The sequence below is a fragment of the Cervus canadensis genome, chromosome 11, assembly GCF_019320065.1.
Source record: "Cervus canadensis isolate Bull #8, Minnesota chromosome 11, ASM1932006v1, whole genome shotgun sequence".
Lineage (NCBI taxonomy): Eukaryota > Metazoa > Chordata > Mammalia > Artiodactyla > Cervidae > Cervus > Cervus canadensis.
Genome location: NC_057396.1, coordinates 7,818,540 through 7,835,501, shown reverse-complemented (window position 1 = coordinate 7,835,501; position 16,962 = coordinate 7,818,540). Strand labels below are relative to the sequence as shown.

The window sequence follows — 16,962 nt, the reverse complement described above, 5'->3', positions numbered from 1 at the left end:
GTTCTAAGTGCTTTATGTGAATCAATTTATTTCATCTCTAACACAACTGATGAGGGAAGTCTTATTTTTATCCCCATTCTATTGACAAGGAAATTGGGGTGCAGACCTATTCATGTCTTGTCCAAAGTCTTAGAGCTGCTATGAGGTACACTCCAGATTAAAGAGTCCATCTTACTTTGGAGCCTATATTACAGATAGGTTTACTGACAGATCCAAAATTCTCAGTCAATAAAATGAGTGGCCAAGATATACGAGGCAGATGTACACACCACAACCAGGAAAATTTTGTTCCCAGGAACTCAATCATGATGTCAGTAATATATGACTATAAGATGCTTTCCTATCTTGGTTTTTATATATTTTAAGAATAACTTGGTTTGTTTAATATTCCTCTACTAATGCTTTACCCAAGTGTGTGTGCTTGATTAATTGCTCAGTTGTGTCTGACACTTTGGGACCCTTTAGACTGTAGTCCTCCAGGCTCCTCATTCGAAGGGGTTCTCCAGGCAAGAATACTGGAGAGGGTTGCCATGCCCTCCCCCAGGGGATCTTCCTGACCCAGAGATCGAACCAACATCTCCAGCATCTCCTATATTGCAGGCAGATTCTTTACCCACTGAACCATAAGGGAAACCTTTACCCAAGTGTAACAGTCTCCCAATATTCTGAGATTGTAAATTCTATGAAATCAGGAACCACTTGCAATTTACTTGTAACTGTAGCCCCAATTCCTAACACATAGTCAATGAAGAAATGTTGAAAAAGTCAATGAATGCTGAATGAGGAAAGAGTGAATTTGGAAGAAAATGATGATTGAATTTACTGAGAGCAAGCAAGGAGTTATGTGTGGAAGGAATCCAGTCCAGACACCATCAGATTGTCACTTAGCTTGTGTATTTCACTAAGCCTCTTTGAAATCCCAGGCTCAGAATTTAGACCCAACCTGGACTTCCCTGGTCGCTCAGACGATAAAGCGTCTGCCTACAATGCAAGAGACCTGGGTTCAATCCTTGGGTCAGGAAGATCTCCTGGAGAAGGAAAGGTCAACCCACTCAAGTGTTCTTGCCTGGAAAATCCCATGGACAGAGGAGCCTGGTAGGTTACAGTCCATGGGGTCGCAAAGAGTCATACACGACTGAGCGACTTCGCTCACTTTATTCTATTTCTTAAATAATAGCTATTGAAGTGATAAGTAAAGATAGATTCTGAACCCTGAGTAATGTTTACCATATGAACTCTCTTGGGAGATGCCTTTTAGAACAGATGTCAGTAAATTCTTAGAAGCTGATGCAGAACCACTAGGGGAGAGTGAGTAAAGAGATGCTACATAGAAGTAGGCATTAGAATGAGAGTAGGAAAATAGTGGAATATCAAAGACTTGAATCTGGATCCAAGTAATTGAGACTAGAGTAATGGCGGAATTCATCTGGGAGGGAGTCCATGTTCCTGAAAAATTGCTTTTAAGGGCTAATTTAAATGGAGATTTTTTTTTTTTCAGCAGCATATACCAACATTTAAGTTGAAGAGACGAGTAAGAACTAGGAAAGGAAATAAGCAGTAGTCAATGATATAGCAATAAAAACAGAGATTGTCATATCCTAGAATCACATGAACAAAATGTTTAAAGGAAGAAGGAATGGTTAACCATGCTGAACACTGATGATAGGTCTAGTAGAGTGATCTGCTCTTCATTAACTTGAAAGAGAGCCCTTTCTGTGGAGTGATATAAGCAAGGCTACTTGAAATAGGCTCAAGGGAGGAGGGGAGAAGAGGAATTGAACATGATGACTATCCATAACTCTTTTCAAGAAGTCTTGCTATAGGTGAAAAGACAGCCTTCAGAATGGGAGAAAATAATAGCAAATGAAGAAACAGACAGAGGATTAATCTCAAAAATATACAAGCAACTCCTGAAGCTCAATTCCAGAAAAATAAATGACCCAATCAAAAAATGGGCCAAAGAACTAAACAGACATTTCTCCAAAGAAGACATGCAGATGGCTAAAAAACACATGAAAAGGTGCTCAACATCACTCATTATCAGAGAAATGCAAATCAAAACCACAATGAGGCACCATTACACGCCAGTCAGGATGGCTGCTATCCAAAAGTCTACAAGCAATAAATGCTGGAGAGGGTGTGGAGAAAAGGGAACCCTCTTACACTGTTGGTGGGAATGCAAACTAGTACAGCCGCTATGGAGAACAGTGTGGAGATTCCTTAAAGACCTGGAAATAGAACTGCCATATGACCCAGCAATCCCACTCCTGGGCAAACACAGCAAGGAAACCAAATCTGAAAGAGACACATGCACCCCAATGTTCATCACAGCACTGTTTATAATAGCCAGGACGTGGAAGCAACCTAGATGCCCATCAGCAGATGAATGGATAAGGAAGCTGTGGTACATATCCACCATGGAATATTACTCAGCTGTTAAAAAGAATTCATTTGAACCAGTCCTAATGAGATGGATGAAACTGGAGCCCATTGTACAGACTGAAATAAGCCAGAAAGCTAAACACCAATACAGTACACTAACGCATATATATGGAATTTAAAAAGATGGTAACGGTAACTCTATATGCAAAACAGAAAAAGAGACACACATGTACAGAATAGACTTTTGGACTCTGTGGGAGAAGGCGAGGGTGGGATGTTCTGAGAGAATAGCATTGAAACAAGTATAATATCAAGGGTGAAACAGATCACCAGCCCAGGTTGGATGCATGAGACTAGTGCTCAGGGCTGGTGCACTGGGAAGACCCAGAGGGATGGGATGGGGAGGGAGGTGGGAGGGGGGATCGGGATGGGGAACACATGTAAATCCATGTCTGATTCATGTCAATGTATGGCAAAAACCACTACAATATTGTAAAGTAATTAGCCTCCAACTAATAAAAATAAATGAAAAAAAAAAAAAAGAAGTCTTGCCATAAAGGAAAATTAGTGGAAGAAATGATAGGTCAACGTGGCCTTATCAAGGTTAGAAGAATTTCTGTACAGTTATGAGAATAATCTAACAGGGAGACAACAATTGGTGCTGATGGAGAGATAGAGGGGATTTTCTAGAGTGATTTCCTTCAGCAGTCAAGATAGGATGTAATAGAATTCAGTGCACACAACTGGCCTTTAATAGATGCACACACTGTTTATATGTAGCATATCAGTGAATGCAAAATAGAGTATACGTGTGCACATACAGTCAGTAGGAGCATGTGAGGGACCCTTTCTTCAGATTGCTTCTACTTTCTCAGTGAAATTTATTATTCTGTCAATCAATGGTATGCAACTCTTTGTGACCTCATGGACTGCAGCACACGAGACTTCCCTGTCCTTCACTGTCTCCCAGAATTTGCTCAATTCATGTCCATTAAGTCAATGAAGCCATCCAACCATCTCATCCTCTGTCACCCTCTTCTCCTTCTGCCCTCAATCTTTCCCAGTATAAGGGTCTCTTCCAGTGAGTCAGCTCTTCGCATCAAGTGGCCAAAGTATTGGAGCTTCAGCTTCAGCATCTGTTCTTCCAATGAATATTCAGGATTGATTTCCTTGAGGATTAACTAGTTTGTTCTCCTTGTAGCCTAAGGGACTCTCAAGAGTCTTCTCCTACACCACAATTTGCAATCATCAATTCTTGGTTGCTCAACTTTCTTTATGGTCCAACTCTTACATCCATATATGACTACTGGAAAAACCATATCTTTGACTAGATGGACTACTGTTAGCAAATTGATGTCTCTGCTTCTTGATATGCTGTCTAGGTTTGCCATAGCTTTTCTTTCAAGGAGCAAGCATCTTTTAATTTCATGGCTGCAATCACTATCCATATTGATTTTGGAGCCCAAGAAAGTAAAGTCTGTCACTGTTTCCATTGTTTCTCCATCTATTTGCCATGAAGTGATGGGACTGGATCCATGATCTTCCTTTTTTGAATGTTGAGTTTTAAGCCAGCTCTTTCACCTTCATCAAGAAGCTCTTTAGTTCCTCTTTACTTTCTGCCATAAGGGTGGTATCATCTGCGTATCTGAGGTTGTTAAAATTTCTCCTGGCAATCTTAATTCCAATTTGTGCTTCATGCAGCCTGGCATTTTGCATGTATTCTGCATATAAGTTGGCCAGCTAACTGCATATCTAGCTCTCTACCTGCCTCAAAACTGGATGATTGAGCTTTCACCTCCAGCACATGCATGCCTTTCACTGCATTCTTACCATCTTTTTATACCACAGACCAGCCTTGGTTTCTTACTTTCACCTCCTTGCCTCTGATTCAGTCAGTAATTTTATTGATTTTATTTCCACAGAGACAATCACCTTCTCAATTCTCACTAATCTTTGTCTTTTTTACAGTTTTAGGCTTTTGAGTAGCCTTTTATCCCTTTTGCTTGATCCAAATGGTGCTTCAGCTAGTGTGATCTTTCTAAAATGTATGTTGGTCTCCAGACATTTCATCATTGGCCCTTCGCTTACTTATCCAGCCTTACCTCTTTTCTCATCTGTGTGACTCTCATCCTGAGCTCCAGATTATTACAATCTACTAAGTGTGCCCTTCTGCCTTTCTTTTCCAGGTCTTCATATACTCTCTCCCTTTTATACAGAGTATCCTTTTTTTTCCCTACACAGAGTTTTGCTGAAATGATCACTAATGCACTTTCAGGACTCACTTGGATAGCATTCCATCTGAAAATCATATTCTGATGTCCCTAGGTTGAATGAAAGGATTCTCCAGCTATGGATTAAAGTCCATGGGTTCCTGGATTTACTTTTTCCTCATAGTGAATTAAAGTTGCACACACAGTTACCTTTACTCTCCACTATATAATATGCTTCTTGAAGGCTGATGCAATACAATCTTCCCTCAGAATCCATGGGTGATTGTTCAGACCCCTGAGAATACCAAGATCTGAGAATGCTCAAGTCTCTTGTATAAAATGGATTAGTATTTGTGTATAACCCAAGCACATCCTCCTGAACCCTTTAAATCAACTCTAGATAATGTATAATACTACTACAATGTAAATAGTGTGTAAACAGTTGTTGTTGTGCAGAAAATTCAAGTTTTGCTTTTTGGAACTTCCTGGAAGTTTTTTTTTTTTTTTTTCCTTGAATATTTTCAATTTGTTGTTGATTGAATCTGGGGATATAAAGGGCCAACAATATTTGTTCACCCTTGTACCCATAGCATTTATCCCCTACCAAGTTCTCATTGCATACTGTTTGAATACATGAATGAATGAATAAATTGTTAGATTTCTAGTAGCAGCTTTGGATTTATTTAATTGATGAAAAAGTAATTTTCACTGCAACAGATGCAACTGATTACATAACAAATGAAGGCCTGCTGTGAAGCACAACAGCCAAATCCTAATTTGGCTCATCTCTATTTACATGGAGTGTCATAAGCCAATTACTGTACCACTTGGACAGTATGCATTTTGTATGTGTATGTATATATATATACATATACATGTATATATTTTTTATAGTCATGATAATGATCCTGGCTTGTTTGAATTTCATTATGACCTTTCTACTTTTCCATTAATTATCTTTATCTAATTTTAAGAACTATAAACTACATTCTCATACTCCATTTTAATTTTTAACACTTGCATGGTATATTTCTTTTCTCCTTTTTATATATGAACAAGGTAGGCAGCTAAAACACAAAGCAACAGAGAAATGAACAGGTTCAGAGACTTCAATTACAAACTACCTTAAAGGAAAACTCATTCTGTTTTCATTACCTTACACCTCAAGGTGCCAAAACTTGCATTTAATTTCAGGTTTTAAAGGAGATTTTATGTCTACCCATAATCTGTCCTCATATAGTTTGCCCAGGAGAGCTTAGCTATTTTCAGTTAAAATTGATCCACCTTTACCAGACTTATGGTTGAACACAAAGACTAAAAGACATCAATCTCTTAACAGCTCTTGATGGGATTGGACTACACCTATTGTGCTCATTTTAAAGGTCGGAGTACCTCTAAAAATACACCTTTTTGAGTTACAGAGAAATCATATTTACAATTTCACAGAAGAGAAAATGTTAAATTTAATTTGATGCTTAACACTTAAAGTGTTACTTTCAAATCACAGTAATGCTTCATGCATTCCAAATTATCTCTATAAGACAGGATAATGATTCTAAATAATCTGAACTGTGAGAACTTGCTCACAAATATAAAATTTTATCCAAAATAAATTATCATCCATTAAGTTGAAATGTCAAATACCCTGAACAAAAATATCTGACTCATAAAAGTATTTCCAAGGTCAACAGATTATTGAATACAATCAATATTAGACATAAAAAAAAATCCAATTCCTAACTGCTTTTTTTTTTATAATTCAACATAATTACTTTGTGTTTTTAAACATTTGATCTACATATGAATCTGACTTCCCTGTGGTCAGAAAGAAGAGTTAGTACGGTTAACTTTAGACACTATGCATATCTTTTCTAATGAAAAGTCTCAAAAATTAAATATTAGAAATGTTGATAATATCATGATATACATTATACATAACAGATTCTAAAAAAAAATCAATTTTTCCTTTTTTACATTCCATAGTGAATTTGACTACTTTTCAAGAACATGAAGCATAGCTTACCATCTAGTCAAAGTATATATACTTCATTAGATGTATTTTCTGCCATATGGTAAATTTTAGGTGATGAAGATCCAACATATATTTGTGGAATGTAGTTGATAATGCTTTTTTCCTCAATTTTAAATAATAAAGAAGGAACTGATTTCATATGTGAGGATGGATATTTTAGATTAAGGCCAAATATTCCTGACAAAGAAAATAAATGAATTGAAATTTGAATGGATTCCTTCCTACCTTTTTTTCTTTTTCCTTTTCTTTCCTTTTATTTCATTCTTTTCATCATCCCTCATGTCTCTTCTTTCTTGCAAGACACCAATGTTATAAATAGTAGAATTTTCAGAAAGTACTCAAAAATCTGTTTGTAAAATTTTACTTTTTACAGGTCCTACTGTCGTTTCCATTTGATTGCATCTTCAAGGGAGATTTTCAACAATGTCTTCAGAAGAAAAATTTTTATTAAAATAAAGTCTTCTAACAATTCATTTTATTATCATTTTTTTACAGAGTATTCTGGAGCTCTTCCTGGCCTCCCTACTTCATATGCTGCTTTGCAAAGAATTAAGAAGAGTTCCTCTTCAGCCCTGTATGGTTCAAGGACTAGACCACGATATAGCAGCCCTTCATTAGGAACACTGAGTGTTTCTTCTCCAAGCTGGCGAGGGGCAGCTCAACATTATTATTCCCCCATCAATCTTTATCATCCCTCAGATGCCTTCAAACAAGACGGTAAGTATCCAAAGGAAAATTACAGCTGTCGGAGTTAAGCAGGGAAAAAAGAATTTATTCAAGACTATTGAAATACAAGTTAAGCCTATTGCCATAGAGGAGAGAGGTTAAGCTCAACTCTGAAATAGCAGTGAGTTTTTAAGATCTGGAAATGTGGAGGACATTAAGGAAGACTTTGGCCACTGTACTAGGCTGTCCGTGATTACTAATCGGTGCTTCTTGAAGTTAACCTCTTACCATCCCATAGACTGGCAAATAGGGAATCTCCATTTCTTGATGACCACATTAAAAAAAAAAAAAAAAAAAAGGCTCCCAGTTCCTTGAGAAAGACATTTTTAGTTTTTGAAACTGGTAAGAGACTGGGCAACGGTCTACATTTCACAGAAGCAAAGAAAGAATTTATAATTGCAGATTTTCTGAAGTAAATTCTCTAAGAAAATGGAGGTTAGGGGACCATAGTCAGAAGGAAACCAGTCAAAAGTTTAGTGAAGCTGAGGAAAGTGTTAGTCATCTTGTTACCGAAAGTGTTAGTCCCTCAGCCGTGTTCAAGTCTTTGGGACCCCCTGGACTGTGGCCCACCAGGCTTCTCTATCCATGGATTTCTCCAGACAGGAATACTAAAGTAGCCATTCCCTTCTCCAGGATTCCTGCATTTCAGGTAGTTTCTTTACCATCTGAGCCACCAGGGAAGCCCAAAGTCAGCTTGGTCGTAAGCTAAAGTTATGTTCCATGCATCTTCCAGTTTTTTTCCCCCATGTATTTAATTATACTTGTTTCCAATTCTGATTTAGGATTAGGTTCAGTACAGTCACTCAGTCATGTCCAACTCTTTGTGACCCCATGGACGGCAGCATGCCAGGCCTCCCTGTCCATCACCAACTCCTGGAGTTTACTCAAACTCATGTCCATCAAGTCGGTGATGCCATCCAGCCATCTCATCCTCTGTCGTCCCCTTCTCCTTCTGCCCTCAGTCTTCCCAGCATCAGGGTCTTTTCAAATGAATCAGTCCTTCAGATCAGGTGGCCAAAGTATTGGAGCTTCAGCTTCAGCATCAGTCCTTTCAAAGAATATTCAGGACTGATTTTCTTTAGGACTGACTGGTTGAATCTCCTTGCAGTCCAAAGACACTGGAGAGTCTTTTGCAAGACTACAGTTCAAAAGCATCAATTCTTCAGTGCTCAGCTTTCTTTATAGTCCAACTCTCATATCCATACATGACTAATGGAATATATTTATATTTATATTATATTGTAATATATATATATAAATATTATATATTTATATTATATAAACACATTTATATACTGAAATCAAAAATATAACATTTGAAAGGACAATCTGACAATGAATATCAAAAGCATCAAGATAGTCATATCCTTCTGTCTCATGTTTTATTTCTAGAAATGTGCTTCACATAAGGAAGTAATAAACAATGTACACAGAGATATAAGTATACACAGCATTATTTATGAGTAGAAAACAAGAAATAATTTAAGTGTCCAACACAAGATAGTTAAATAAAGGATGACTATGCAGCTATTAATATTATGGTTTGAACAACATTTTCTAAATGTTCTCTTTGCTATTTTTGTGTATACCAACAAAACATTACAAGGTTGTTAACAGAGAGAAGCACTAGTATTTGATTATTACTAGGTTCTCTGCCAGTTTCTTTTGCATAGCTTATATCAGTAATACTCTCAACAAACATATGAAGTGGATGTTATCACTGTCTTCTTTGGAAGTGGAAACTCAGAAGACATATAAGCATCTTTGACAAGGTCACATTTCTAATGAGTAACCAATATAATTTTAAGTCTAATACACTTTGGGCTATATTTCAATTATGACTGATAAAGGGCTAAACACTCTGAGAAACACCTTGCAAGAATTAAACTACTTGGAAAAATCCTAGGAATGTCAAATTAGGTTGTGGTATTAAGCCCAGGTAAACAGACTCATGCATTATGATTTATGCCAGCTGTGGCCATGTGGACTGTCATCTTATAGTGTTATCATTTAAATTTTACTTAAGCATGGTGTTAGTTCCTTAAAATGTTTTATTTTTCAGTGTACTTATAAGCTTTAAGCTTTCATAATATGTTCTGTGGGGAAAAATCAATAGGATTAGGAGATAAGTCACAGCTTCGATGAAAATATTTGCAAAAGGCACACCTGATAAATGGCTGTTATTCAAAATGCATAAAGTACTTTTAAAAATCAACATAAGAACTCAACAACATGAGTTAAAATGGCCCGAAGACTTTAACAGACTTGTCATCAATGAAGATAGGCAGATGGAAAACAATTATATGAAAAACTATACCACATCCTATGTCATCAAGGAAATGAAAATCAAAACAACAATGAGATGCCATTACACACTATTAGAATGGCTGGAATCCAGAACACTGAAAACACTAAATACTGTTGAGGATTGGGAGCAACAGGAATACTTGTATCTAGCTAATGGGACTAGAAAAATGTACAGTTTTTGCAAAAGAGTTTGGCAATTTCTTGTAAAACTAAACATACTCATCATGTGGGAGAGATGGATAAGCAGAGTATAGAAGATTTTTAGGGCAGTGAAACTACTCTAAATGTTATCATAATGATGAATATATGTCCTTATACTTTTGTCCAAATCTATAGAATATACAAAACCAAGATTGAACCCTAACATAAACTACAACTTTCTCTGATTATTATGTGTAAATGTAGGTTCATCTTTGGCAAAAATGTGGCATTCTGGTGAGTCATGTTGATAATGGGAGAGAGTATGCATGTGTGAGGATGAGATAGGGGAAAACGTCTCTCTTAATTTTATTGTAAACCTAAAACTGCTCTAAAATGAATTATTTAAAAAATCCATTACTTTAATGTCATATTCCTCAGGCAGAGATGTGTTGGAATTTGTGTTATTTAGGCAACACTGTTTATTTTATGAGATGATACCAAGATAAAATGTATTGAATGATCACTGTGGGATATTCTTGTATTTGTTATAATTTAGCACCAGTTAGTGTTCTGCTCGTTTATTCTTTTGTTCCAAATATACTTCAATGTGGCTTGCAGTGAAATATAAAATACAACTAGAAAATATGAATTAAAACACATGAAAGTAAGGAAAACATGAAACTTCAGGACATAAAATGGAGCTGGGTTTGAAACTAATTCAGGGTGTCTACTGTAAATGTCTATATATCTGTCAGAGGTTAGTCCCATTTGGGGTAATTAGTTAAAGAAAAAGAAACTGTGGTCAGCTACATATTTCCCACTGGTTTAAGGATTAAAATGAAATAGAGAGTAGAAATGAAGCTATTTCTGACACTAAGATTAGACACATTTTCTGGAGGGCCCTCATTAACAACTTATTATTTGATGTAATGGTTAGTGACCCAGACAATATTCTTGATGTGTACATAACAATGAGTTTCATCTGCTTCAATAAAGATAGATGAAATCCAATTATCAATAACAAAATGGGAAGTAATTATCTAACATCGTGCTCTTTTAATCTTTAATGTACATACAATCACTTGAAAGCCTTGTTAAAATACACCCCATTTCAATAGATCAGGAGCGAGGGCCATATAAGCTGCATTTATCCAAAGCTTCAGGGGATGCTTATGCAGCTGGTTTGTGGACTGTGCTCTAGGCAACAAGACTCTAGGCTGCAAACTAGTTTGATATAATTTAAGTCTTCTGTTACTCTAGTTTAATCCATATTTAGAGGATCAGAAAGAATGGATAGACTGAGTATTTTCCAAGTAATCTTCCATAACTGTTGTTTTCTCATCTGAGCATTTGAAAGTTCTTGACTAGATGTGACTTTGAGTTTGTTCTCTCTGATAACAGCCCGACATATGGCTTTTGTCAGGTAATTCCCTTTAACCTTAATAGAGAGTAAAGCTGGTGTTGACATGCTTTCGTGAAAAACAAGAAAACTAACAGAGCCTGAATAGAAAGTCATTCCATTCCTGCTCAAGTGAAGCCCAGAAGTACCCCAGATAGGGTTAAGATTTTTCTGAGCAACATAAAAGTGTAGTTTGCAGAGCAATTTGGGAAAGCAATTCCACTTTGGTATATACCACCTGGAATAACCCTCCCACACATGTACAAGAAACTATAAAAGTACGCTCACTGCAATATAAGTTTTTAAAACAAAAAATTGGAAACAACCCACATGTCCATCAGAAGGGAAATGGATAATACATACATTGTGTTTTTCATTCATTGAAAAATTAAAACTGTTAAAGATAAACATCTTTATACAACAAAATAGATATATTTCAAAATATAACATCTAGTGAACATGGGAATTTGCAGCATATCACATACAATGTCACATGTAAAAAAGTAAGAATCGAAGTAATATATTGAGTTGGCCAAAAAGTTTGTTCATGATTTTCCAACTATCGTATGGAAATTTTTAATATAGGAACTTGAGACAGAAAGGGATTATAGTGCTTAACCTCTGAGGACAAAGGGAAATGAGATCAAGGAAATGGTACCAGGATATGGAAGAGAGATGACCTCACTGTGTGATATTTTATTTCTTAAAATATGAAATATGAAACAAATATTATGACCTGTAGTAGGTAGACTATAAAATGGGTCACAGTGATTCCTACTTGCTGCTATTTATAATGTGGTCCCTTTTCTTCCACTGTGGGATGAAGCTAGTAACCTTCTGGAGAATAGATTATGACTATATTTCTTTCAACACTGAGTTATAAAAGACTCTGACTTGCACCTGACTTCCATTCCAAAGAAGAATGCTTAACCAGGACCTGAGTAAACAAATCTTGACTGATTTTGGGTTTGGCTGCCTAAAAAGAATACTAACCTGTTGAGATAATCACAGGTAACACAGGAAAATAAAATACATGAAACTTACAAAAAAAATTAAAACTCTTACAATCACAATATTGTAAGAAGAATGCCCTGTAGAAGGATGGTGAAGACATCAACAAAATAAACAAAAGTTTATGTTTATTATCTCAAAGTCTCTGTTTGTCATGAAACCAGATGTGGGTTGACTTGTCCTCTGGCTCTGTGCCTTTCACAGGGTAGGACTTCAGCCTCATCTCAAGGCTCAGATAGGTACAGATCCACTTGTTAGCTCACTTACCTCACATAATTGTTCGCAAGATTCAATTGCTGAGGGTTTTTGGAGCGAGTGCCTCGACTACTCATCCGTTGTTGGCCAAAGACCATTCTCAGGGGGCTTTTCCATAAGGTAGCTCACAGCAGGGGCAGGTCAGAGCAAGAGAAGGCAAACAAGATGGTTACAGTAAAAGTATCACAGTGAGTCACTGACTCTTGGTTGAGGTGAGGAAGTAGAGATGGAAATAAATAAATTTTGAGCTAGACTCAAGGAGGGGAGAAGAGAAACTGAGAGTGCCTAAAAGAGAGAATGCTCTTCGTTTGAGCTGAGCAAACAGCTCTAATTGTTCTTTCTGTTTCAACCTGATACTGTTATTTTGGATAATGACAGTGATCACTTCAAATTATTCCAGTGAAATGTTCCATAAACCAAAGGGCATTATCAAGTTTTAAAAAAATTGAGTTGTAAATAGTTATTCTAAAGTATTTGTTTGAATGCAAGGTATATCATTTAATTGATTTTAAAAATTGACTGTTTAAATTAGAAATTCTCATGGTAGTATAGGTTAATCAAAAGCCCTTGCGTCAGGCACCTAGATACCTGCAAAACATGTTCTAGTTTGGGATTTTGCAATGTAGACAAGGGCTATTAATCACTGCTGATACTATACCTGTTACTCCCACTATAAAAGAACAACCAATAAATTGGTCTTTGATTTCATCTCTTTTTTGTTATTGTTGTGGTTTTAGTGGGAGTAAAGATAACTAAGTGTAGGGTGCATTTTATTCTTCTATATGTGATCTGATAGGTGAGATATTTTCTTCCTGGCAAAAGGATAGTCTGGATTAGGAGTGATTCTGACTACAATATTTAGGGTTTTACTGGTGAAGCCCATTTGTGGGATTCAGAGAATACAAATGCAACCTCATGGAAAAAAATTGTGGTTCTTAAAAGTTGTTGCTGTTTAGTCTCTGTGTTCAACTTTTCGTGACTCCATGGACTGCAGCACATGGACCTGGCTTCCCTGTCCTTTACTATTTCCCAAAGTTTCCTCAAACTCATGTCCACTGAGTCAGTGATGTTATCCAACAATCTCATACTCTGTCACCCCCTTCTCCTTTTGCCTTCAATCTTTCCCAGCATCAGAGTCTTTACCAGTGAGTCAGCTCTTTGCATCAGGTGGCTAAAGCATCAGAGCTTCAGCTTCAGCATCAGTCCTTCCAATGGATATTCAGGGTTAATTGCCTTTAGGATCGACCTTTGCAGTCCAAGGGACTCTCAAGAATCTTCTCTAGCACCACAATTCAAAAGCATCAATTCTTTCATGCTCAGCCTTCTTTATGGCTCACATTCATGCATGATTACTTTAAAAAGCATAGCTTTGACTATATAAAAAGGACTCCCCTGGTGGCTCAGACGGTAAAGCGTCTGCCTACAATGCGGGAGACCCGGGTTCAATCCCTGGGTCGGGAAGATCTCCTGGAGAAGGAAATGGTAACCCACTCCAGTATTCTTGCCTGGAAAATCCCATGGTCAGAGAAGCCTGGGGGAGAAGAATCCCATGGTCAGAGAAGCTACAGGCCATGGGGTCGCAAAGAGTCGGACACAACTGAGCGACTTCACTTCACTTTGACTATATAGGACTTGTTGGCTCTGCTTTTTCAGACACTCTCTAGGTTTGTTATAGCTTTCTTTCCAAGGAACAAGCGTCTTTTCATTTCATGGCTGCAGTCACCATTCACAGTGATTTTGAATTCCAAGAAAATAAAATCTGTCACTGCTTCCATGTTTTTCCCTTCTATTTGCCATGAAGTGATGGGACTGAATGCCATGAATGCCATGATCTTAGTTTTTTGAATGATGAGTTTTAAGTCAGCTTTTTCTCTGTCCTCTTTAGCTGAAGCATTTTTTTTTTTTTTTTTTGCTGCATTTAAGTATATAATTTTGGATCTTTTTAATTCCCCCAATGATAAGTACAACCTACAATTTATGTACCACTCTGAGTCTATCCAGTTTTTGGAGTTGTTACCATTGGCTTCTGACATCTTGGAGATTCCTGAAACCTACCAAATTTGTTGCCTCATATCCTCAGGACCTTTGGCTGAATTTCATTGTTGATGTGGCTTGTTTCCAGATTAGGTTTGGAACATGGGCAATGGCATCATGACTCAAAGTGATCTCTGTGTTGACAATTTTCTGTTGTTTCCTCAAAATACACTTTGCTGGTATATTGTCTTGGAGATCAAATAAAACATTTAAATGATCTTTTATGAGACTAATAACTCCCTCTGGGCAAGGAAAAGCGTATTTCACTTGGATGACATACTCCTCTGTAAATCAGATCACTCTATTTTCTCTCAGTTTAAAACTTTTTTTTTTTTACTTGAAGGATAATTTACATTACAGTGTTGTGTTGGTTTCTGATGTACAACATGAATTAGCCATAAGTGTACATACATCCCCTCCTTCTTGATTCTCCCTCCCACCCCACTCCATCCCGCCCTAGGTTGCCACAGAGCACAGAGTTGAGCTCTCTGCTTTATGTAGCAGCTTTCCACTAGCTATTTTACATAAGATAGTGTATATAAGCTTTATGACTTCATGACTATTCTTTGAAACTTTGATTTTATTGTTTTATTGTATTCTTAATTTTTGAGCTATTTTTATTATTTTCTGTTACTATGTTTTTCTCTCCAGCTTAATTACATGCCATTTGAGCAAAGACCATCTTGTATACTCCTCTTTTTTTTTTCTCTTTCAGTACTTAGAGCAGGGCAAGCTTAGTAAGAGATGAACAAATATTGTTTAATTAAGGATGCATCTACTTGAAGAAGTTGAAATATGACTTCAGATTAAATTTCTAAACCATGACAGAATATTTACCTGAAAATTGTAAAACTAAACTATGTTTTTTGAATTGCAAATGAAAAGGAGGGAAAAACAATGTCTTCCATCTGTTGACAAGTAGCTAGTGAGTTGACATCTTCTGAATGTTATATGGGATCAGTTCACTTTGATTATTCTCATGTGATAGCATTTCTGAATCATCTGATCTCTCTTTTATAGGTACCTTAAAAGTGATGAAAAAAATCTATTAGACTCAGTTTATAGTATGTATGTGCACAACATAATACTACTACCCGTGAAACATTCATCACAATGCTTTTTAATAAATCATGTTATTCAATTCTTAGAAATCCTTGAAAGTTTTATAATGACAGTTCACACTTGTTTAACTTTTATAAAGAAACAATTTCAATGTTAAAAGGCACCTTAAAGAAAGGTATGGATATTATCTTTAAGAATTTATCTTATATTCTCATATAGGGTGAAAAGTCTTTTTTTTTTTTTTTCACATTCTGTGAATGTCATCATAAAATGCAATTTCTAACCAAACATTTCAAAATGTTTGGAAATTATCACATGAAATAGATTAATGACCATTAAAGTTGAAATTGTTTTAATTGCATTGGACATGATATGTTGATATTTCTTCTTAGATTGTAACACTGATATGCTTAGTTCACATTACATAAATAAGATAGACAAAGTCATTAATTAGAGGTAACCAGTAGGTGGGGGCTTCCCTGGTGGCTCAGATGGTAAAGAATTTGTCTGCAATGCAAGAGAATTGAGTTCGATCCCTGGGTTTGGAAGATCTGCTGGAGAAGAGAATGGCTACCCACTCCAACATTTTTGCCTGGAGAATTCCATCGACAGAGGAGCCTGGTGAGCTGTAGTCCATGGGGCAGAAAAGAGTTAGATATCACTGAGTGACATTTTTTTTTTTTTAAAGAAAGGAACAGTAGGTGGAGAGCATTGGATCTGGCATTAAGCTTAACTTTTGAGAAAAATTGGAGAAGGAAGTGGCAACCCACTGCAGTACTCTTGCCTGGAGAATACCAAGGACAGAAGAACCTGGTGGGTTACAGTCCATGGGGTCACAAAGAGTCAGACACGACTGCGACTAACCTGAGAAAAGTGGATTCAGAAGTAGTTGTCTAAAAGAGGATATAAGTCTGAAAGACAAGTTTATAATCTAGGAAGACATGGTAATGCTTGGGAGACTCAGGAAACAATTGAAAACACATGACTCAACCAAGAAGCAAGGCTTCCCTAGGGAACCTGGCTGTAAAAGTCTCACATAAGGTGATCCTTAAAAGCTTTCTGGCAGAAAAAAATTTAGTATCTGGATAGTCTATCAATAAGGGGTAGAAATTTCAAAGAGGGTTAGAGTGGATGAGACGTCAGCTTGATCCTAATACATGACTCTGCAAGGGAAATCAATTTCTCCATAAACAAAATGACATACCAGTGCTTCAAGAAGCTTCACTAAGAGAAGGGCATGTGGACATCTGGGTCGCATTTCACAGTAGAGCTTCATCCTCCTATTTAGGCATCTCTGTCTAAAGACTACTGCCAATACCATGCTAACTTTAGGATCTGGTTTATTGTTCTAGTCTGATTCTAAGAAATGGTGACACCTCTACTTTAGAGGTGTTTTTAAAATT

At 36.7% G+C, this 16,962-nt stretch overlaps 1 protein-coding gene across 1 annotated transcript in view; it reads left to right on the top strand.

Moving 5' to 3' along the window:
* Positions 1-16,962, top strand: part of CNTN5 (contactin 5) — a 1,555,907-nt gene that overhangs the window by 970,905 nt on the left and 568,040 nt on the right. The window contains exon 4 of the mRNA XM_043481782.1: positions 7,120-7,341. Within this exon, the coding sequence (XP_043337717.1) occupies positions 7,120-7,341 (222 nt within the window). The remainder of the gene's footprint in view (positions 1-7,119; positions 7,342-16,962) is intronic.